The following is a 25,210-nucleotide window of genomic DNA, read 5'->3' on the forward strand; positions in this document are numbered from 1 at the left end:
CCCATTAAGGGGTTGGTCCATTTTCCCTCTCACAACAAACCCACAGAGACAGGTTAAGCAGAGAAATAGTGACTGGATCAAGGTTACTCTACAAGCTTCATACTGAAAGCAGATTTGGACCCTGATCTCCCTGATCCAGCAGCCACTACCCACCCTGCTTCTCTAGGAACGAGATCATAATTATTCCTCTCTTTCTCATTTACGAACACAAGACTGAAAGTGATTTGCCCAAGGCCTCAATTGAAATAATAACTGAGCAGAGAGACTTGAACTTTGCATTCCATGATTTACATCCAACACTCTTTGCACTGGAACATGCCAGCTTTCAAATCAATTTTGCTTCCCCCCGCCCCCCCATCCCCACCAGGTTGTAAAAAGTTCTGTGGACTGGACCAAGAGGGAGAGAAAAGCAAATGGGTAATGGAAACAGTGGTGAGGAAGAGGTGGGTGAACTAAGAGAAGGGGCCTCACTGAGAACATTTTGCCACCTCTGTTCCAGGCAATTAATTGATCATTATTCCACAGAGGGCTCTGACAATTACTATTCTACAACCTTTCCTTCCTCACTGCTTCCAGAGATTGGGGGCGGGGCAGGGGAAAGGAAAAGTTCCATTATTCAAGTGCAAGTCCTCGTGCTAACAGCATGACTTTTTGGGATACAACCCATTATATAGTCCCACGTTAGTTCTATTTTAGTTGTGAAAAATGTTTTTTTGTGGGGGGGGGATGTCGCATATTAACATTCTCATTATAACTCACTACACTGACAAATCAATTAAGCCTGCCAGGGCCGGATTTAGGTTTGATGAGGCCCTAAGCTACTGAATGTAATGGGGTCCTTTATATGTTCAGCTGTCCTTTGTCAACAACAAATTGTCACTGTTTTTTGTGTTGAATATATGGTAATTTATGGACCTAATAGGTATCTAAAGCCATTTGCACATAACAAGATATGTATTTTATCGAAGTAATTGTTGAACTGAAATACAATTAAGAAGAAGTATATTAATAGTGAAATTGGGGGGGGGGGCTCCCAAGAGAGTGGGGCCCTAAGCTATAGCTTGTTTAGCTTATACGTAAATCCAGCACTGAAGCCTGCTTTCAGAGCAATCCGAAAATGAGATTCCATCAACACTTCAACATTTTTGCAAAATGGTTATTATTAATCCAAGAAAAATGACCACATTCAAAATAAATGTTTTTGGTTGGTTCATTATTATTATTATTTTACAAAATTACACTGAATTGGTCGAAAACTGACCCAAAGTCATATAAATATATCCTTCAAGTGTTCTAGTATCTGTTCCTTGGAAGTGAAAGGCAGGTAGCTAAAAATTGCCGTAAAAACAAACATTCAATCAGGACAGCCAAGAAAGTTTACTATCATGCTCATATAAAACAGAATACATGTTTGTGCTATTATGGCTGACCTTCATCTTGACTATTGCATAGACAGCCCCTTCAGGAGGGTTTGAGGTGGGAGGGGTTCATTGTTAAATAAAATCCAGGAGCAGGCAGATTTTTGCATATACCATTGGTATGCAGCCTCGTTTTCTGTTTATGTAGGTTCTAGTTAGAAGGCAGGCTTGCTCATATATTCTTCCATTGTCTGCAACAAAGAACAATTAAGCTATTAACTCAGTTATTAAAATTACGCATAGACGATAATGTGACAGCAAGGAAATTGGTTCAGTACCAAGAGGTGCTTTGTAAATGATGAACATCTAGAGCACTGCAGCTAATTTGCGAAGCTAATTGGAGATCATTAACAGAATTTGTATGAATACTTGCATAAGTAGACTAATTCCCCTCTCCAGCTTAGTTTCCTAGCCAGGTGGGCAGTCCATCAAGCCAAGGGTTCAAAAATCACAGGGAGGTGTATTTGGCCCAGTTAAGTGTTGCTCGATCCGTTTACAATAGTCTAACCTAGTTCCATTTTTTTTCAGCTGCTTGTACTAAAGTCCTAAGTCATTTTTTCCTATATAATAAAAAACATCCAAAACTCCATGAATGTGTAAGATATCTATCTATTTGGGAGGAGTTATATATAAATAAATCCTAAAACCCTAAAGCAGGGGTCCCCAAACTAAGGTCCGCGGGCCAGATAAGACCCAAGGGACCCATTTATCCGGCCCGAGGCAACCCCCGCTGCTGCCGCCCGCTTAGCGGCGCAGCGCTGCACGGCTTCCCACTTCCGGGTCAGAGGAGCACTGGAAATAGCTTGTGCGCATGTGCATTATTTGTGCATGCGCAAGCATTATTTCCGGTGCACATCTGGGTCAGAGGAGGCCCGTGCGCACAAGCTATTTCCGGTGCTTCTCTGACCCGGAAGTGCGCCGGAAATAGCATGTGCGCACGGGTATGGGCACGCACTCCCCCGCCCATCGCGTGATCGGCACTGGACACACCAGCCCAAGGCGCGGTAAGTTTGCTGACCCCTGCCCTGAACTGTGTCTGAGACCCATTTTACTGTCCTATGTGCTACATTTACATTGATTCCCACCACACAGGGCTGAATCGCACAGAAGACATTTCCCCCATGAGGCATCCTGAGTTTCTTTCGATACATGCCCTCAGGGATAAATGTGACACACTATGCATAGAGTCATGGATACAGTTCCCACCAACTCCTGGTATCATGTTGGCTGAGGGTTCAAAGATATCCCAGTCCAAGAGACGGGCATTTTGCCCAACCAAAATGATCAAACAGATGCAGCAACCAACCTAAGGAAAACTTACACAATTTGGGACTTTTGTATAAAAGGATCCATGCTTTCCCCCCTCCCTGTCTCGTAACACCAGAACTCATGGAGGTCCAATGAATATGACTGCCAGCAGAAAGTACAGTCAAACCTTGGTTGTCGAACGTAATCCGTTCCGGAAGACCATTCAACTTCCGAAACGTTTGACAACCGAGGATCAAAGGGCGGTTGTCAAAGTCAATCAAGAAAAAAGAAGAAAACTCCCCGGAAGCCATTCAGCTTCCAAAAATCATTCGAAAACCAGAACAGTTACTTCTGGGTTTTCGGTGTTTGAGAGCTGAAACGTACGGTACGGTAACAGAGGCCTTCAGGAACCAAGGTTTGACTGCACTTCTTCAACCAGATCATACCTATGCTATGGAATTTGCTCCCAACTAGAGGAAGTGATGAGGGACACGGGTGGCGCTGTGGGTTAAACCACAGAGCCTGGGACTTGCCGATCAGAAGGTCAGCGGTTCGAATCCCCACCACGGGGTGAGCTCCCATTGCTTGGTCCCTGCTCCTGCCAACCTAGCAGTTCAAAAGCACGTCAAAGTGCAAGTAGATAAATAGGTACCGCTCCAGCAGGAAGGTAAACGGTGTTTCCATGTGCTGCTCTGGTTCACCAAAATCGGCTTAGTCATGCTGGCCACATGACCCAGAAGCTGTACACCGGCTCCCTCGGCCAATAAAGCGAGATAAGCGCCACAACTCCAGAGTCGGCCATGACTGGACCTAATGGTCAGGGGTCCCTTTACCATTAGAGGAAGTGATGACCGCCAACTTGGATGGCTTTTTTTAGAAGCATTAGACAAACTCATGGTGGATAAGGGCTATCAGTGGCTACAAAGGTAGCTGGATATGCTCTACTGCTGCCAGAGGCAGTATGCTTCTGAATACCAGTTGCTGAAAACCACAGAAGGGGTGAGTGTTGTGGCACTCAGGTTTCGCTTGCAGGCCTTCCACGGGCATCTGGCTGGCTCCTGTGCAAACAGAATACTGGACTAGATGGCCCACTGGCCTGATCCCACAGGTGGTTCTTACGTTTTTATGTCCCAGGATTACCCATTTAGATCCCTTTTTACTTCCATCCACACAAAATGCATTGCCTGGGAAGGCCAGCCACTCTGATGGGCAGGAACTTTAGTGTGTGAACAGGTCCTTAGGAATTTGTAATATGTTCTGGATTGTGCTCTCTCTGCCTATTTTGCACAGCCAGCAGTTGCAATTACCACAGCTAGCTTATTCCAGTGATATTCACTCTATGGCACATGAATACCGCTGGCTTATTGTCTATAACCAGCTTGACCAGAGCAAAGGTGCCAAAAACATCTCCCTTAGCATTAATTTATTCATGGCACTTTCAGTTCATGTCTGCCATATTTGACTTTCAAAGAGGGAGCAACACTCCCACAAGGCTTTTGAATAACAGGCCCTATTCCAGGCATAGGCAAACTCGCCCTCCAGATGTTTTGGGACTACAACTCCCTAGCTAACAGGACTGGTGGTCAGGGATGATGGGAACTGCAGTCCCAAAACATCTGGAGGGCCGAGTTTGCCTATGCCTCCCCTAATCTCTTTCAAAGGGGGATTTACCGCAAGGTCTGTTTTTGGCCCAAAACTGGGGTTGCCGCAGACAGCTCTGCTGGTTTTGAAGCTAGCAGGCAGATCATTTATGCTTCCGCTTTGCTGCGCAAAATAAATCAATAAAAATAGCCAAGCACTTTTTAGACACTAAAAGGGCTGAAATGAACATTCCATCAAGGATTCAGCAAACGGTGTGAGTAACTGATGGTCACTTTTTCTATAAGAAAAACAACCAAGACAAAGAGCTTCTGAATAGTTCGAGCCAGGGTTTATAGAATGCCAAATGTGAGTGGGAAATCAAACAGCAACAGTCATCTATTTGCCCACCAGTCTGCTATTTATAATTTGCAAGAGTTAAGCTGCTACTTACACCAGAAAACCAAAGGACATTTACTTAAGAATAAGTCCATAGAACTCCATGAGATTTCTCAGTGAACCTGGATAAAATAGGCTGTGAAACACACACCTCCTAAGGCTCTTTGACTTTTGACTTAGACAACAGAACATTTATTAGCAAATAAAATCAAGCACATTATTGGAAGATTTGCATCATTTGTACCTGCACCGGTGGGGGGGGGATCAAGTTTACACTGTATGAATGAATATTTACAATCAAGATTGTTTAAATCGGTTTTTACCAACCTAGTTTCTTCCAGGTGTTAGACTACATTGTGCATCATCCCTAACCATTGGACACACTGGCTGGGACAGATGGGAGTGGGGGAGTCCAACAATGTCTGACGGAACCAGGTTAGGAAAGGCTGTTTTAAGGATATTTTATTTTAATGGGGGTTTTGTTTGTTTGTATCTTTGTACATTTTTGTGGTCTGCCTTGTTCCATTCACCTGGCATTTGTAGACTTCATTTGGTTGTGACCTACAGCCCAAGCAATAAAACTTGAGCCAAACTGGGCATCAAGAGTAAAAATAAAATAACAAGAGAGTGAGAGAAACCTGGATTTAGCTTCTCTCATACCTCTCTTAACTCTTCTTACCTCTTGCAGCATATCAGCATCTTCTATAGCTTTCACTGCAGATTTTTTGGAAGTCTCTTGAATTTCCCCTCCCATCAGAAATTCATCAAGAATAAAGTACGCCTTTTCAAAGTTGAAAATAATATCCAGTTCACACACCTGGTAAGGATTGCAGAGAGAAATATTCAGGCACACTTATTATAGCATTGAGTGTGGTTATGTGCACAGCTTCATCAAAAACCTGTTCTGTGTGTGCACCCTGGTGGCAGGCAGAGAACAATGGAGACACAGGACTGAAAGCATTAAGGAGGTTTCAACATGATAATATTTCAAAGGTGAGGTAGCATCCCATGATGCTTGCATTATTCTTCAATCAGTTTTGTCCTAGGGTTAAATCAGGGTTTCCCAAACATGGGTCCCCAGCTGTTGTTGGACTACAACTCCCATCATCCCTAGCTGGCAGGACCAGTGGTCAGGGATGATGGGAACTGTAATCCAAAACAGCTGAAGACTCAAGTTTGGGAAACCCTGGGTTAGACGAAAACAATGCCATACCTATATATATTCATCATACTCTGGCACCTCAGGCATTGCAATGCTCCAAAAATGCCTGGTGCATTTATTCAGTTAGATTTCCCAGAACGGTGTACCCCATTGATGGCCCAAATTGATTTTTAAACTCCTCTGCCACTCACTAAGTGACTTCCCACATGCCCTCCATGGTACTCAAAGTGGCATCCAGTGGTACCTTGGTTGTCGAACTTAATCCGTTCCAGGATTCCCTTCGTCTCCCGGAACCATTTGAAAACCAAGGCTCGGCTTCCAATTGGCTGCAGGAGGCTTCCTGCACTCAATCAGAAGCCGCAGAACCCATGTCGGATGTTCGGCTTCGGAAAAATGTTCGCAAACTGGAAGACTCACTTCTGGTGTTGCAGCACTTGGGGGCCGATGTGTTCAGGAGCCAAGCTGTTCAACAACCAAGGTACCACTTTACATGGTTTGCCCTCGCTTTCCAACTCATATACCTGTGGGCTGAGAGACAGTGACTGGCTCAAAATCATCTCATGAGCTGAGTTGGGGTTTGAACCCTAGTCTCCCAGGTCCTGGTCTTGCATTTTAACCACTACACCACAGAGGCTCTTTAAGTACTGGGTGAGGAGAAGCTATTGCAGGGGAAGACAGCCAAACTATTGTAGAGGGGCATGGACGATACCATGCAAAAGCAGTTGTGGGGTGTCATAGTCATCATGTACTAAACATAGTGCACCCTGTGCACGAAAGCCAGAATTAATTTTTACTCCAAAACTCACTGTTGTGCATGTGTAAAAAGGTAAAGGTACCCCTGCCCGTTTGGGCCAGTCTTGGCAGACTCTAGGGTTGTGCGCTCATCTCACTCTAGAGGCCGGGAGCCAGCGCTGTCCGCAGACACTTCCGGGTCACGTGGCCAGCGTGACAAGCTGCATCTAGCAAGCCAGCACAGTACACGGAACGCCATTTACCTTCCCGCTAGTAAGCGGTCCCTATTTATCTACTTGCACCCGGGGGTGCTTTCAAACTACTAGGTTGGCAGGCGCTGGGACCAAGCGATGGGAGTGCACCCCGCCGCGGGGATTCGAACCGCGACCTTTTGATCGGCAAGTCCTAGGCGCTGAGGCTTTTACCCACAGCGCCACCCGTGTCCCTTTTTGTTGTGCATGTGTACCTGATTTTTTTTTTAAGTGTCATATTTATTAGCGCTCACCATTTTTTCTGTGACACATTTGTCTTTCTTGGCGATTTCCAAGTTGTTTTAGCATTTCCACTAATCATGTCTTCCAATTAAAAACAGCTTCACCCAGCCCCAGATGTCACAGCGTGAACTTTGCTCAGTTGACCATTTATCTCCATTTATGCTCCCCACTGTTTTTGCTCTCTCCTCCTGCTCTGACTTTTATAAAGGCTTAGCCTTATTTGTACGTGGAGGACCAGAGAGGAAAATAATCAGCCTACAGACAGGCAATGGGGGGGGGGGAGAGGCAAACAGCCCTGGAGGGGGCTTTGCAGTACCAGAAAGCTGGAGTGGGACATTTCTCAGCTGCTGGCGGATTTTATTACTGCAAAAGAGGCGGTCTGTAGAATGAAAGATCCTTCCTAATTAACAGGAACCTCTCACTATTTATGCATTAAATTATTGTGTGGATTTCTCTCCCACCTTTCTCAATGAAACGGAAAAGTGAGTTCCAATATAAAGGCACAATGAAATTGTAGAAAGCTCCAATGCAGCCCCACATTAAAAGCCCTGCAGTAGTCAAGTTTCCCCCCCAATAACTCTTTTCAGTTGAAACAGATAACTGTGACCAGGTTGTCTCTGTCCAAGAAAAACAGCAGGTTGAGAATCACTGGGCTTCCTATGCTTCAGACTTACCGTATTTTTCGCCCTATAGGACGCACTTTTTCCCCTCCAAAAATGAAGGGGAAATGTGTGTGCATCCTATGGGGTGAATGCAGGCTTTCGCTGAAGCCTGGAGAGCCCCACCGCCAGCCCCACAAGCTCGGGGGATAGCGGGGAGGCGCAGCGCGCCATCCCGCTGTCTCCCGACGTGGTTTGGAGGCTGGCGGTGGGGAGACGCGTGCTTCCTATGGGCCAGTGCGTCCTATAGGGCGAAAAATACGGTAATCTTTTAGGGAAGGCAAAGAGGACCTGTGGCCCTCCAGAGGTTGTGGTGGTTGTTTTCATAGCAAAGTTTCCCCCCCAATAACTCTTTTCAGTTGAAACAGAGTATCTTTACAGAAAATGGCCCAAACCTGTTATTCTAAAAACAAAACACAAACAAACCTTGCAGGGAATTTAGAGTCATTTCTGTGGACAGAAGAAACACCAGACAACACTCAACAAATATCTGACAAGGAAAACAAGCGGAGCCAGATGTTTCTGGGGGAAACCTAGTAAACTTACATTGCCAAAATATCTATCCAGTAGCTCTACATAACGATGGACAACTTCTAGGGTCAAGAGTTCGTTATCCTGCTCTTCAACTGCACAGCAGAAATATAAACTAGCGTACCTGAAATTTAAAAATATGACAATATATTGAGACCTATCAGCATTAATATTCATGCTCTTTACACGGTCAGTTACCCGGAAATATTTTTTTCCCCGGTTGCTTTTTCACATAATGAGACAATTCATCTCAAAAGCAAGGAGAATAGCCCTTAATTAATTAGGCCTTTCATATAAATCCATCTGACTTCCTTGCCAGCACTAATGAAAATGACAGGATGAACATCATTTCAGATATGCAAACGTGGGCAGTTTTTGGTGCAATAATAAGTAATGATAATGGAATCGGAAATAAAAGCTTGCTTTTTATCACATAAATCTCTCACAGCTCTGCATCTGATGCTATTATAATTGTGTTCCTTTTTGTTAACGCTTTCAAACAGGCCAGGTATTATATCTTCTCCTTTTCTCAAAGGCACAGGTGGAAGGCAGTAATGGTCACTGTGCGTATAGATGCTGGGGTGCAACTTGCCCACACAGTCTCATGACTGTTCTCACCAGTGCTTTTTTTTCCTGGGGGGGGGATGCAGGGGTACGCAAACCCCTAAACATTTTGTCAATCAAAGTTTGGCCTCATTGCGGGGCAGTATTTCAATATGAGTAGGGAAATGAGAGTACCCCTAAACATTTTTTTTGCGGGGAGGGGGGAGCTCTGCTCCTCACACATCTTTTCTATGACCTTAAGCCTGGATACAGACAACAGCTGTTGAAAGAACTGAAGGCTGTGTCACAGAAAAAACATTTCCCCCTTGTTACAAGCACTGACGTACGGATTTTCTATCCCGTTATAGGAGGGAAGGGGGACATTTTTTAATTCAAGGGCCACATTGCCTCATGGGGGTGGGCCTTCTGAGGGCCACATGTCAGTGGTGGGTGTGGCAAAAGTAGGAAAGGCCGGGCAACACCACTCTCTATTTTCCATTCTGCAAGCAAGAGGGATCACGGTTCAAGGACACATTCCAGCCAGGCAGAATAGCTAGAAGAAGGTGCCCAGCAGGGTGAGTGAGGGATGCAGCCTGGGCCAAGTCCTGACGGTATGGCAGAGAGGCTAGAGAGCTGATTTGGCCCTGGGCCTATTGCCCACCCTGCTGCATTACACAATACGGACACAAAACTTTTATACGTTTTTGTAGTGCCCCATACTGAGGACCAAACTCCAAATTATATTAAATATGTCCTTTTCCTTGTGGGTCTGGTTTTCCCTTTCAAAATAGCATATGGAGGAGGGGTGTTCATGGATCAGGTCCATTTAGGAGTGTGTTTAAATTGTCTTTTTCTGCACAATCACCCTGACAAATTCAACCACCCCCCATCCCACTACTGGAGAATAAACACCAGAGAATAAACAACAGTTTCCTCAGTCTTCATCCCACCCCAACCCCCAAATTAGAAAGGGAAGCACAAGCAACACAGGGCAAAAAACTGTGTTTACCAAAAACCTGTTAATTTGGCCCTAACATATGAAGGGGATTGATCTGTTTTATAGCCACAAGCAACAATGGTCTTATATCGCCTTCAAGGTTTCGCCAAGCTATGATCTTCCAAACGTTCTTTCACACACAATGTTCAGAAAGGGAGCTTCAGAAAGTTTGAACATTTCTGTACTTTCCTTTAAAACTGGGACAGCCTCCAGCATTCAGAAATACCCAGTGGAACAATACAGAAGAAGATCAATGCACTGGCATCCCATGAAAATCATTGCGAGTCCAGCACTTAATGGCAACTCTTGATGTCCATTCATTTAAAAGGCACATCAGTAGATTTTATTATCTCAGGGAGGTGCTCTCCATGTTCACTCCGCATCTCAAATGCTGGCTCCAATTAAGTGATGTAAAGCAGGAGGGGGGACCCGAGGCCCGAGTGCAAAATGTGGCCTTTTTTTTAATCTGGCCCTTGGGACTCTCTCCATATCATGCCCCCTCCCTGGGTCATCCTGCCAGAGGATGTCAATGCACTTCCTCTAGCCAAATTAGTTGGCTCCAGCTTCAATTTCCTGTTTAATACTTCATTCCCTTGATGCATCTGCCACCCCCACTATCTCGAATAATGCTCCTTAAAATTAGAACTATAACTGGGATGCAGCCCTTCAGACCTCTTTCTCTGGCCCTTGGGACTCTTCTCTCCCAAACCACACGCCTCCCCAGCCCTACTTTGCACCCTCAAGTGTTTCTGCATGGCTGGAATGTGTCCTTGAAATCCCAATTGTGCCTTTTGCTTGCCTGGGTGCAGGACAGAGGTGTGTGAGAGTTTGCATAGAAACTAGCCTAACATATTTACATTTATTGCTCCATTATCAACTTCTGCCTCTGGTCCCATCCATTTGCATGCAGCCCCCAGAAGGTTGCCCAGAATGGACAGTGGCTTCTGGGCTGAAAAATATCCCCACCCCAGTGTAAAACCTTAATCATTTGATATAAACAAGCATGCCATGTTTCTTATGACAGGAATTAGTGGAATTCACTGGGCACAGGCTTCCTTCAAGAGATCATGCCTGCGGCCTTCTTTCTTTTTCTTTCCTACTAGTGGTAAGTACTACAGACATTTTGAATGGTGTTCCTCTTGTTTGTCAGTTCACTCCGCCAACGCAAACTAGATTGATTTTGTTTTGTTGTTACTTTGTGCTGCTTCCATGTGAAGCGACATGCTTTGTGTAAAAAGCCGACTTGTAAAACTACTCACACCTTTTGTAAACAAGCTTGAGGTCTTTCCAGTCAACAAAACTGCTCATTTTCTGGTTGCGAGACAAAATAATCTGCACAATTTCTCGGGTGATCTTTTTCTTCTCTTTTTCAGGCAGTGTAATAAACCATTTCTGGAGTCTTAATTTCCCTTGCCGGCTGAAGAGCAGTATAAACTGCATCTAGAGTAAACAAAACCATTTGGGGTAATATTGAGACAAAGACCAACACAACTTGCATTAACGAAACTGCATTTGAGTGAAAATATCTGCCCTGTTATCAAGGAAAACACTTAAAGTTCAGGAAATGATGAATAATAATGGTTTCAAGAGAACCTAGGGTTGCCCTGGGCTGGTTCAGGTGTAATGTTAAATCATAGCAGAGATTGCGTACTTTAACCAAATGCAACTAGCTGTCTTCCTGAACTTTTCAACAAGCAATTGTCATGTGTTGTGCAAGTTCAGCTACATTTGGTTGCTTCCAGTCAGGGCCATGTAAGTAGTCCTTCAAAAGATCTTCAGCTTATCGTTTTCCCATGTAACCAACTGTGCTGTTTTTTTACACAGGCTGTAGGCGAAGATCCTGCAATGGCCTTATTTATCAGGTTCATGCCTGCAGTAACCAAACACCACTATAAAAGAACAGAAAAACAGTGCATACCTGTGACTGCTGAACACACCAATCTGGGTAAACCCAAATACCCCCAATGCAAAACACTGCAATTATCAAAAGATGACGTCAGATTTTGAACAGGATTGTTCAGAACACACCTCAGTCAGAGTGGGGTGGGCCACCTAAAGTTGCAGGATTTGAGATTTCATTGAATGCATTTTATTTAATATACATTTAGCACTATGGACGATGCCACTTTCTTCTCCAAGAGTAACATATCTTGCATGACTTCCCAACTCATGACCCATCATAATTATGTACAAAAAAATAGCAAATATTTTGTATCTGTTAATCCCTTTTCTGCTTGCAAAAAGGTCTGTGTGTTATACATTGGGATTGTCCACTTACCAAAACACTTTGGAGTTAAGTTGATTGGGACTGGCTCAAGGTCGTGCAATAGGTTTCATGGCTAAGCGGAGACACTGGCTGTTACATGACATTAACCAGGAATGGGAACCTGCGGCCCTCTGTCAGACTGCAACTTCCATTTGCCCTCACCAACACGGTCAATGGCAATGATGGGAGTTGTTGTCCAACAACAACAACAACTGGAGGATCATAGGTTCCCCATCCCTAATGTAGATTTTATTCCAAGGATGGGAAACTCTTCCAACCTGGCAGGCTGGATCCTTATCTCCACAAGCTCCGTGGGCCACCCATCAATCACCAAATGTCCTTATGAGGGCAGGTGACAACAAACCTTTTGAAATGTGTTTCCATGCGGTTTATATTGAAGTGAAGGCTGTAAGTTTACCTGTCTCCCACTCTGTATCACATACAACACCAGGGACAAGACAAGTGGGTGTGGTTTATGGAAATAACCAAGTGGGCCAAGTCTAATGATGACAAAGGTCACAATCTGCTCCAAGATGAACAAAGCACATGACTTGAGATTTTCTCAGCTTTTCAGAAAGACAGACAGAATTACTGTAGGTACATATAACAGGAAGCCCATCTGAAGAGGGTGTGCCCACTTCCTGATCTACTGCAGATACCCATAAATCCCTGTCTATCTTCCGCTCAGTCCCGAGTTCAAAGACACCAGTAGCATAGGCCTCAAGAGTTCTTGGCGGTCTTCAGTTTGTATTGTGCTCTAGGCCACAGTCTTTCTGGGCCGCCGAGCAAAAGTTTCTGTTATTTAAAGAACTGAGTCACTTTGGGTTCAGTGACATCTCGTCCATTTGACAATATTTCTCAGCCTGAGGCGATCGATGTGTGGTCCAAGAGGAAAGGTTCAAAGCAGCGAACAAGAGAACACAGTGTGCTTTCCTGTTCCCTATCCTAGCGCGCATCACAGTGACATAATTAAAAGGGAGATACAAGTGGCTTAATTAAGTAACAGTCGTCAAAATTAATTTGGGCTCCTGGCTCTCAGTCAGATTGCTCATCCAGCTACACAGGATACTTCACCTTGCGTCTCTGAAACAGAAGTAACGCTATCTGCTTGCAATATGCTGTGTATATGGAAGGTGGGTGGTGAGAGGAGGAAGAGAGCATAAGAGACACTTGTTGCCATGGGAGACACACAGCAGCTACTTATAGTAAAGCCACCAGGGCAGCAAAAAATTCAAGGTTTTTGTTGTTGCTGTTAACACTATTTTTCTCTCCAGATCATTTCACATTATTAGTACAAGCAGCACATCAGCAAGCTCTAAAGGCAGGACTAGAATTTTGTTATCCCTGCTACGCGACAAGTTATTTTTATATTTTTCCAGCCCTACATTCAGCAGCGTAAGATTTTCAGAAGCATTCCATCTGCTGGGGGAAGTGGCCAGCCTTAGAATGATCGCCAACATTCTGACTTTGTAGGTTGAAGTGAAAGAGTCACTAGCTATGGAAACCCTCCTAGAGCATAGGGTCAAGATCAGCAGTCATGGCAAGAGAAGAAGAAGGAGGCCTGAATAGGTCAGTGGAACGCCGACAAGGGCAGCAAGAACCAGTGCACTTATCCTCAAAATCCCCCTTGCATATTAACTTAAGAAACTGTATTAATGCCTGAAGACGGCTTGGAAGCCATGTGTTGTAATGAGAATGCACTACAGTGAGCCTCTCCTGGGAGGGGAAGAGAATGAAAGCTTCCATCTGGGATTTGTAACAAGCATCAGTTTTTCATTATGTCCAAACAAAGGAAACTTCAATTTTCACAGGCAACAGTTGTTAACAAGCCAGGATATCACTCCAGGAGCAAACTGTGGTTTCCTGGTTTCCTACTTAAACACAGGCTTTCCTACTTAGACACAGCAAAGAAGCATTTCAGTTAAACACATTTTAAACTTTGTATGAGAACTTGTGTTGGCCAAAACGGAACTCCACTGCGCCATCTGGTGTCACAGTGTTATAATGCATATAAAAAGCCTTTTCTTTACCAATCTAGCAGAGTCCATAGTTTGCACAAACCACGGTTTCCTGCATTTGTTTGTAGTTTTTGTGCTTTAGTCCTGTAGTGGGATAAGGGGTTGCTTGTGCGTAAGCGCCACACCACTCCAAGCTGAGTAGTTGGCTAAAACTTTCCCTGCCCGGACAGCCCTTACTTAGTGGCTGTCTTAACCGCTGGCAGAATCCGTCAGTGGGCGTTTCCTGAATTTCTTCCAACATAAAAGCTCCTTAACCGAGAGTCTCCGCCTAGCTTCCCTGCGCGACAGCTTTCTGCGCAGAGTGGGCGTCCCAATGGGAGGTCCTGAGCTCTCTCCCCTGCCCTCGCTGGAAGCGTCTCTGAGCCTTCCCTCCGACGCTTCCCCCTCCTCTACTTCCTCAGCAGAAGTTCTCCCCCTGCTGGTTCCCTCCCCAGCGTCTGGGAGCCTCGCCACCGCCCTGGGCTCCGATGGCAGTTCCCTGACAGGTCCAAACTGCAAGTGGAAGTCTCAGCTCTTCTCCCCCTTGTATGTAAAAAAGGGGGGGACAGGAAAGTCTGAAGCTCACCACAGCATGTTCTTATAACAACAACATCAGAGTTGATCTTTATGTCTGAATGAAGCTTAAATCAGGACAACACACACCAAAGCAGGGGCTTAAGGAAATAGCAAGAAGGGAGTGAAGAGGCAAAGGAAACTGGCATACCTATATCAGAGAGATATAGGTTTGCCAGGCTCACAGCTTTGAAGAACCCTGATCTACAGGAGTGTACTCACATCAGCGCCTTAGAGCACAGTGGAGATGTGTGCGTTTTTAGTGTGTTTCACAGTTTCCCCTTCCCAGCGGCTCAAATCAGTGCAACTTCGCTAGTGTCGGATTAGTTTTCGTTAGGGCTGACAGTGGGGATTGTCTGACCTTACACACAACTGTTCATACCTTAGCTAGAGATGCATTTGGAACAGCTTATAAGGACCCCAATCAGCATGAAGCCAGATTGAGAAGCAACATATCAGATAGTAAGGTAAAGGGTAAAGGTACCCCTGCCCGTTCGGGCCAGTCTTGCCAGACTCTAGGGTTGTGCACTCATCTCACTCTAGAGGCCGGGAGCCAGCGCTGTCCGCAGACACTTCCGGGTCATGTAGCCAGCGTGACGAAGCTACTCTGACGAGCCAGCACAGCACACGGAACGCCGTTTACCTTCCCGCTGGTAAGCGGTCCCTATTTATCTACTTCCACCCGGAGGTGCTTTCGAACTGCTAGGTTGGCAGGCGCTGGGCCCGAACGACGGGACCATGCGATCGGCAAGTCCTAGGCGCTGAGGTTTTACCCACAGCGCCACCCGTGTCCCCGTATCAGATAGTATTTTATATCAAAGTACAAGATACATATGCAGCATTGTGAACATGGATTTAAAACCCAGCGCTAGAAACACAGTGAGTACAAAATAAATCCTTCAAAACAAGTGGTTCCTGAAATTCATTCTGATTGCGCAGATAAAATATAACAGATAGAGTTCTTCAGGATGCGTTGTTAGTGTGTGGAAACAGTTAAGATCCAAGGATACCCAGGCATGCACCTCCAGACGGTAGAGGCATCAGGCACCATTTTAGCTCCTGGGTATTTTCACTTGTTAACAAGTGGCCGATAGCCAGGTGCAAAATGCTCCTGGCGCCTGGCAAATTTTGGGGTGTCATGTTCTGCACCCCCTCCATGAAAGACTCTAGGTGTAAATGTATGTAAAATAAGCCATATTTCTTAAAGACCTCCACTGTGCCTTCATTTCCCAACAGAGACACAACTTTGGGTGAGCACCTGGAACCCACTGGATTCCTGCTACCGCTTCACATATATCATATTTGCTTTTTAAAATATTTTTTTTATTAGATAATGTTTCCATGACAGAGTGAAGGACAAGCAATGGAGAAGAGCACAACATTCCCGTGGAAACTGGGTACACGCAAGGGGAATCAACAGCTGGGATATAGCAAGTCATGTGGCTCCCTTCCAGGGAAGGTCGTACTAAATGCTGCAAAACCCTTGAGAAAAGCAAAGAAGCCATTTGGCTGGCAGCAAAACCTCACACAGGGCCCAGGGACGAGGGGGGACTGTATGTCGTCTGCAGCGACAGGAAGACAGAAGTTAGCAAAGCAAAATCAAGAACAACAGGCAAATGAACATATGCTTTGATATATTAGAGGGGTTTTAAAATAAAAGAGCCGTATTGATCCAAGGACACAGTAAATTCAGATAATAAATTGTTCCTGATAACAGAGGATCAGATCATTGCAACTACATTATATACAGACTGCCATTGCTATATCACACAACCTAGCAGGAACTGTTTTATTCAACAGGGTTAAGCTGTCCTTCCATCTCTCCTGCTGCCAAACATACACCTCCCCCCCCCCCTATTATGGTATGTTCCTGTTCTGTTCTCTCTCCTGCAGAGATTGCATGTACCCTGGAGCTAAAGGGCCATGTCTTCTTGTCAATCTAAATTTATTTGAATAATCAAAGGGCAGGCAGCTGGTATGTAAAAGAGCAAACAACTACCTAATATAAAGCTGTGAATTATCAAGCAGGCAGACCAAAAGGGTTTTCTCCAGCCTTTCCCTAAATTAAATTTATATTAAGACAAATCTCCATGTTCTGTACCACTGACTACCTGGTGCTGTGAGCAAACAGGACGAGGAGGAGGCCTGATTTTTCTCCTCTCCTTGGTTGACTAAGGTCTGAGGATGGAGCCTGATACAAAAAGACACTTCTACACAGTGTTGGTGGACTACAACTTCCACCATCCATAGCTGGCAAGACCAGTGGTCAGGTATGATGGGAGTTGTAGTCCAACAACAGCTGGGGATCCAAGTTTGAGAAACACTGGAAAAACAGAGATGGGCAACCAAAATGACCATGAGGCTGGAACTGCTTGTGAGGAAAGGTTTGGAGTTTTTTTGGGGAGGCGGGAATATTCGTTTAGGGGTGGGGAAAATGAGAGTAAGGGCAACTATGAATGACATGTATACATTATGAACAGTTTGGAGAAAATTAAACTATGTACATTGCTCCCACATGATGCAGGGATGGCTCTATAGACAAAAGAATAAGGATACCTGTGGCTATCTGTGGCCACAATAACTATATTCTGTTTCCACTGTCATAGGCAGCATGCCTCTGAATATCAGAATTTCTTGTCACGGGACAATGCGGGAGTACTTGTGAGCTTCCCACAGGTCAGCCACTGTGAGAACAGGATGCTGGACTAGATAGGTCATTGGTCTGATCCTGCAAGATTCTTCTGATATTCTTATAACCGTGAGGATATAAACATTGCTTAACCAACAACCTGATCCTATGCATGCTTCCTTGGCACCAAGTTCCCAATAAGTTCAATGGTTCTCACTCTCAAGTGGAAATACAGTGGTACCTCTGGCTGCAGATGGGGTCCATTCCGGAGGTCCGGTCAGATCCCAAGGTTGCCGCAACCTGAGGGTCTCTCACTTCTGTGCATGCACGCATGGCAAAACCTGGTAAAATACTTCCGGGTTTGCTGCGCGTGCATCCCGAAGTTTACGTAACCAGAGGGTTACATAAAGGGAGGTTTGACTGTAAATCTCTTGCTACATCTCTCCAGAATATGTCTGGGATTGCTTTAGTCTCCCCTGAGGCTTGCCTTTCCAAAAAGAGTCAATGCTCTATAAGGCAACATGCGCATTTTGATTTATTTTACTTTAATAAAAGTTTACGTGTCTGTAAAATTTCAACGTCCACATTAGAACAAAACCTTTATTAGGATGAGCTAAGTGTCACAAAAAAACCTGCAAGCTTTGGGGTTCGCCAGAACTTTTCATCAGGCTAGATCAGGGGTGGGGAAGTTTTCTTTGACCTACCTCATATGCCAACCTTGACAGGAGGACAGGACAACCCACCTGTCAACCACTTGGCATTGTTATGACGTCACCTGAGAGGGATTGCCCCACCCACCTGTCAAAATCCACTGTGAGAGATTCCCAAGCATCCGTCAGCCAGCTGGCTGCCAGGCGCATGGGAACCACAGCGCAGGAGGCCCCATGCCTGGCACTTTGGGAAGTGCTGAGCATAGGGCTGGCAAAGTGCTTCATTCTCCCCTCCCTGTCACTCCCATCTTGTCACTCCTTCTTAAAACCTACCCAGATGCAGACATGGATAGCTTGACTGAAACCAACCACCTTTTTCTCACTCCTAACCTTTGCATTCTGTCAACATCTAGCCAGATCAAGAGTTCTATTAAAAAACACACAAACCCACCCAAAACTTGAAAGCTTTCACACTATTTTGGTGACATTTTGGTTGCCCTAATATAGTAATAATAATAATAATAATTTATTATTTACACCCCACCCATCTGGCTGGGTTTCCTCAGACACTCTGGGCGGCTTCCAACAAAAGATTAAAAATACATTAAAACATCAGTCATTAAAAACTCCCCTAAACAGGGCACCCTTCAGATGTCTTCTAAACGTCAGATAGTTGTTTATTTCTTTGACATCTGATGGGAGGGCATTCCACAGGGTAGGCGCCACTGCCGAGAAGGCCCTCTGCCTGGTTCCCTGTAACTTCACTTCTCACAGTGAGGGAACCGCCAGAAGGCCTTTGGCGCTGGACCTCAGTGTCCGGGTTGAACAATGGGGGTGGAGACGCTCCTTCAGGTATACTGAAGGTATATAGACTTTGTGAGTCTTCCCTACAAACCAACATGATCACCTTTCTTCTTCTATATGTTTGTAAAGTTTCACACAGTTGTTCGGAAGCTTTCAATCTGAGTTATCAATAGTTTCAAGTGGGTGGGGTTTTTTTGAAAATGTTTTGTTTTGATGTTTTATGCAACAACCAGTGATCAGCAAAGTCTTAGGAAACTTTCTTACAAGTTCACTTTCCTGAAAGCATTGTGCTACGTTGCCCAGAGATAAGCAGATGAAATGAGAAATCTATGTGTGTGAACTGGACCTGAAAGGCCTGGGTTCAAATATTAGCTTAGGTATGGAGTCGCTCAAGAAATATGTGCTTCTCGGAGGAGAGTACACATTTACAACAGAAAAACACAAAGGCTGCCATTTTTGACAAAAGCCCCATGCAGTGCTTTTTTTCTTTTAAAAAGTGTTTAGGGGTACTCTCATTTTGACTCAAGAAAAATCACCATTTTATAGTTCAAATCGGGGGAAATAATGACAGTAAATGGACGAAAGTACAAAGATTCACAAAATGTTTAGGGGTATGTGTCCCCCTGCATCCCCCCCAGAAAAAAAAGCACTGGCCCCATGCCCTCTCTATGACACTGATTGATTGCATTGCATTTATACCCCCTTGCCCCACCCCTAATGAGCTCAAGGAGGCACACATGGCTCACCCTTCTGCAGTTATTTCCCACAACAGCCCTGTGAGCAAGCCTGAGAGGCTGTGACCGGACCAAGGTCACCCAGTGAGCTTCATAATTAAGTGGGGACTTGAACTCTGGTCTCCCAGGTCCTAGGGACACGGGTGGGCTGTGGGTTAAACCACAGAGTCTAGGACTTGCCGATCAGAAGGTCGGCGGTTCAAATCCCACGACGGGGTGAGCTCCCATTGCTCGGTCCCTGCTCCTGCCCACCAAGCAGTTCAAAAGCATGTCAAAGTGCAAGTAGATAAATAGGTACCGCTCCGGCAGGCAGGTAAACAGCCTTTCCGTGCACTGCTCTGGTTCACCAGAAGCGGCTTAGTCATGCTGGCCACATGACCTGGAAGCTGTATGTCAGCTCCCTTGGCCTATAAAGCGAGATGAGCACCGCAACCCCAGAGTCGGTCACGACTGGACCTAATGGTCAGGGGTCCCTTTACCTTTACCTCCCAGGTCCTAGTCTGGCAGTCTAATCACTCTTCCACACTAGCTCTCCATGCCATAAAACACATCATAATATGTAGCCCATGTCCCGATTTCATCACACAATGCTTTGCCCCACATTTTTGGCAGCTACTTAAGGACGGGAAACATTTAGAACACAACTAATGGGATAAGGAGTTGACGCAGGGTTGATACATACAGAAAATAAATATATGGTTCTTTGTAAATCCTCCCCTCTAGCCTCAGCTAACCTGTCACAGATTCTGGAGTCACACTGGACTTCTGGAACACCCAGTGGCAAAGAGTTTAAACACAACCCTGGGTGATTCCCGGCAGTAGGAAAGGTAGAAGCAGCTTAGTGAGGCAGGATGGTGTCTTCCTCCCCACACAAATTGCATCAGCAACCACTGCTATCCAATTTACATCCAAGGTCCGCAGAGTTTTGGGGCATGGGGCACAGCTGGAAACCTAAGAAACTGTCATGGACACCAGAAAAATACCCATTTCACAGAAGAACAAATGGATGATGCTTAGACCGTCCCACACACACTTGAAAAAGCAACAAGAAACATACCTATACATGCCCCCCCAAACAAACCCCCACAAGGACCAAACAGCCAAGTGTCCCCCCAACCAAACCACACAAAAGCCAAAAACTGGGAGGGACACCACTTTGGGACTTCAGGCCTACATGTAACAGCAGAGAGGGCCCATTGTTCAGTGGTGAAACACACAGAAGGTCCTGAGTTCAATTGCTGACATCTCCAAGTAGAGAGAAACTGCTGCTTGAGGCCTTGTAGAGCTGCTGCCAATCGGTACCCACCAGGGATGGAGAAGCTGTGGCCCTCAAGAACTTGTTGGACTACTTCTCCACTCAGCCCCATCAACAGCAGAGTCGATGGTCAGGGATAAAGGAGTCCAGCAACATCTGGAAGGACCAGATGTATAGAGCAGGCCTAGGCAAACTCGGCCCTTCAGATGTTTTGGGACTACAACTCCCATGATCCCTAGCTAGCAGGACCAGTGGTCAAAGATGATGGGAACTGTAGTCCCAAAACATCTGGAGTGTTGAGTTTGCCTAGCCCTGGTATAGAGTATTCCCAGCTGTTGTTGGACTACAACTCCCATCATCCCCAGCTGGCAGGACCAGTGGTCAGGGATGATGGGAGTTGTAGTTCAACAACAAGTTTGAGAAGCACTGATCTCAAATGATCTGACTTGCTATCAGGCAGCTTCGCAGCCAGAGGAAAGTGATTGCCTTGTCTCCCTAACCGTGAGAGAGGAAAAAGTAGGAAGCTGCCGTATTCTGGCTGGCTGTTAGCATTCCATGATTTCAGACTGGGGGCATTCCCAGTCAGACCAGGAGATGGGACCTGGGGCCTTCTATACGCACAGCAGGTGTTCTACGACTGAAGAGAAGTGCATGGATTAAATCTCTTGGAAAGCCATCACCAGGCTGCTGATTTAGAAAAGCAAATAAGTTGGCTCCACCCAGCCTCCCATTGATTTGGTATTTTAGATAAAACTACTCACATTACCATTAATTGAAGGGCCTGTTTGAACTACACAAAGCAAAGTCAATATGAAAAGGGAGAGGGAGAGAGGCAAGAGAAACCACATGCAAATCGAGGGTCAAAATCCACCTGACAATAAGCCTGCAAAGGAAATGTACTACACATACCAGTGAAGTAGATAGGCCAAGGGGTCACCCATTAAGAATGGAACCAGGAGGAACCTGATTTCAGCTCAGGAATGTCGTCAGGCACCCTAAACTCTTGGCCACCTCATTCGTTGCTCAACAGATTAGCTCTTTTACTTGCTCTTTTACTTGAGCAGTATTAATGCATTGGCCCAGTTCTGCCCGCCAACCTTCGCAGACAAAATGGATTTTAGTTTTAGCGGATAACTAAACCACATCTGCTCAGAAGTCAGACCCAGGTAAGTGGAGTTAGGGTTGCATCTGGAATCAGAGGATCGCCACAGAGGTCCAAACTTTGAAGGATCCCCTCTGCAGGTTAAATGCAGGCCACAGCATGCCACAAGCAGAAGCTCAGAGTGAATGAGGAGCCACCACACTAAGGTGCATGCAAATCAGACAGGTGTAGATGTCTCGAGCCAGTGAGACAAGGCACACGGCACCACTGTCAGAAAACTCTTTGAGGTTGTGAGGCATTTCTAGCTAGAAGAAGGTTCCTTTCTGACCTGTGATGATTTCCCAAACCCAGATAGTGAAATAAGACCTTCCCAATTAACCCCACTCCCAACCAGGGAAGTTTTATTGCAATAAATTCCTGTATCTTTATATAGCAGTTTCTAGCGTCCCAAAGTACAAAGAGAATAAAATAACCCACACAAACCTTAGCTGGAGAGGGGGAGAAACCCTTTGCTAACTTTTTTTCTAACATAGGTGTGGCATTCCCCTACTCTTCATACCTGCATGATAGACAGAAACCTGTCAGGTACAGCTTTCACCATCCCTGTACAGTGGTACCTTGGGTTACATAGAATCATAGAATCATAGAGTTGGAAGAGACCACAAGGGCCATCGAGTCCAACCCCCTGCCAAGCAGGAAACACCATCAGAGCACTCCTGACATATGGTTGTCAAGCCTCTGCTTAAAGACCTCCAAAGAAGGAGACTCCACCACACTCCTTGGCAGCAAATTCCACTGTCGAACAGCTCTTACTGTCAGGAAGTTCTTCCTAATGTTTAGGTGGAATCTTCTTTCTTGTAGTTTGGAACCATTGCTCCGTGTCCGCTTCTCTGGAGCAGCAGAAAACAACCTTTCTCCCTCCTCTATGTGACATCCTTTTATATATTTGAACATGGCTATCATATCACCCCTTAACCTCCTCTTCTCCAGGCTAAACATGCCCAGCTCCCTTAGCCGTTCCTCATAAGGCATCGTTTCCAGCCTTTGACCATTTTGGTTGCCCTCCTCTGGACACGTTCCAGTTTGTCAGTGTCCTTCTTGAACTGTGGTGCCCAGAACTGGACACAGTACTCCAGGTGAGGTCTGACCAGAGCAGAATACAGTGGCACTATTACTTCCCTTGATCTAGATGCTATACTCCTATTGATGCAGGTTACAGATGCTTCAGGTTACAGACTCCAGTAACCCAGAAATAGTACCTCAGGTTAAGAACTTTGCTTCAGGATGAGAACAGAGCAGCAGCAGCGGGGGACCCCATTAGCTAAAGTGGTACTTCAGGTTAAGAACAGTTTCAGATTAAGAACGGACCTCATGAACAAATTAAGTTCTTAACCCGAGGTACCACTGTACATTCAAAGCTGAAGGGGGGACTGCCCCTGATGGAAACCTGCCTATCACACCTGCCTAAACCTGCCTAAAAGCTGGCAGCCCTCTCCTGATATACCCCTTGCACAACTTCCAAGTGGCACTTGATTGTTTTAGTTCTTTGTTGACAGTGCTCCAGGTGATTTATTTAAGGGACACGGGTGGCGCTGTGGGTTAAACCCCAGAGCCTAGGACTTGCTGATCAGAAAGTCAGCAGTTTGAATCCCCACAACAGGGTGAGCTCCCTGTTCGACCGTTCCTCGGTCCCTGCTCCTGCCAACCTAGCAGTTCAAAAGCACGTCAAAGTGCAAGTAGATAAATAGGTACTGCTCTGGCGGGAAGGTAAACGGCGTTTCCGTGTGCTGCTCTGGTTCGCCAGAAGAGCCTTAGTCATGCTGGCCACATCACCTGGAAGCTATACGCCAGCTCCCTCGGCCAATAAAGCGAGATGAGCGCCGCAACCCCAGAGTTGGTCACGACTGGACCTAACGGTCAGGGGTCCCTTTACCTTTACCTTGTGTTGACCAAAGCTCCAGCAAAGTTTGTTCCCAACGTTGAATTGAGTGGAAGGGAATGGGGGCTGGGCTTGAACACAGAAACTGGGTGCGGTGGTCCCGGTTCCTGCAGCACTTGGCTCTTATCTCCCCGCCCCCTTGACCCTGAACCAGCAACAGGTGGAGGAAGATATGCGCCACCCAACTCCTGCCCTCTCCTCTCTTGCAATGTCAGAAAGGGAGAGAGCGCGCGTTCAATACCCGCGCAAGGAAAAAACGCAGAAAGGGGGGGGGGGTCGATTAACTCTATAATAGCCGGTTCAAGCCCAGAAAGAGAGAAAAGCCCCCTGGGCAACCGACCGACCCATCAACTCCTGGAAACTTTGCGTCCTGTTGCCGTTTCCTTGCAAATAAAGGAGCAGGAAAAGCCCAGCAGATGTTCTGTGCGCTTTTCAAGGGCGAGCCTTGCCCGACCTGCCTCTCTCCTGCGCGGAGGCTGCTTTACCTGGCGCCAGCAGGTAGTTCCTCCTCCCGGCTCCCCGGAGCCTCGGAGCTGTGTCAGCCCAACCAACCCCGCGCTCCCCCTCGGGGGTACTCACCATGGCTGCCAGAGAGGCGCTCCCCACCCCGGGTGGCTCCAAGCCCCGTGCCCTGTGCGGGTCTTCCCCCCTCCCCCCCGCAGGCACAGGTGAACTCCCAGCCGCTCGCCCTGCTTTCCCATAATGCCCTAAACTGAAAGTTATTAACTCCTCCCCACCCTACTCCTCCTCCTCCACCTCCTCCCGGGTCACTCCGGCAACAGCCCCAGGGGCGGGTTGGAGAGGTCGCTTTGCACCGAGGGGGAGGGAGTTTCGCGGGGAGGGGATTTCTCCTCCACTTACTTGGGGACTCGCGCTCTCTAAGCGGAAAGATAAGAGTCTCCGGAGAGTTTTCCTCCTACCTGAGCGATGCTGCTGTTCTGGAGCGCTTTGCAGGAGAACAGAAGAGGCAAAAGGTTGGGTCTCAGCCCCGAGGACCCTGCAGTCGTGCGGTCTCCTTTGGGGAGAAAGTTATAGGAAAAGAAGCAGCGGTAACGAAAAGATGGAAAACATAAGTACAGTATCTTCCACTTGTTCCGAGTCAGGACAATGGTCCACATAGCTCACTGTTGTCTACAGGGCTCTCCAGGATTTCAGACAGGGGCTTCTCCCAAACAGGGGTGCCAACTTGAATAAAAATATTGTGCATGTATAATTATGCCCCACATAATCTTTTTTTTAAAAAGAAATTTATTTATTTGGTTTTTCAGATTGAAATTTTACAGTTTGAAATTATACAACATAAAAACTAGATTCCAAGGAATCTCTTGGACTTCCCTCCTCCCCTTTGTGGATCCTACTGTTACTCATTTCCTCCTGCATCTTTTATAATAATCCAGATCTTTTATCTCTCCATTGTATCCAAAATTCACCTTTAAACTACAAGAGATATTCCAATCCTACTAACGATTTACTAACTGTTTACAATGGTCTTTAAGATAA

General features: G+C 46.0%; 1 protein-coding gene across 1 annotated transcript; it reads right to left on the reverse strand.

The window, feature by feature from the left end:
* Positions 1-1,196: 1,196 nt before the first annotated feature.
* On the reverse strand, positions 1,197-24,403 carry AP1S3 (adaptor related protein complex 1 subunit sigma 3). Its single transcript, XM_081861671.1, has 5 exons — positions 24,290-24,403; positions 11,023-11,201; positions 8,237-8,345; positions 5,323-5,460; positions 1,197-1,609 (listed from the first exon to the last, which is right to left on the reverse strand). The coding sequence occupies exons 1-5, from the start codon at positions 24,290-24,292 to the stop codon at positions 1,574-1,576; spliced, it is 465 nt and encodes a 154-aa protein (XP_081717797.1). The 5' UTR covers positions 24,293-24,403; the 3' UTR covers positions 1,197-1,573.
* Between the last annotated feature and the right edge of the window lie 807 nt (positions 24,404-25,210).

This window comes from Podarcis erhardii, assembly GCF_964252035.2.
Source record: "Podarcis erhardii genome assembly, chromosome: 5".
Classification (NCBI taxonomy): Eukaryota; Metazoa; Chordata; class Lepidosauria; order Squamata; family Lacertidae; genus Podarcis; species Podarcis erhardii.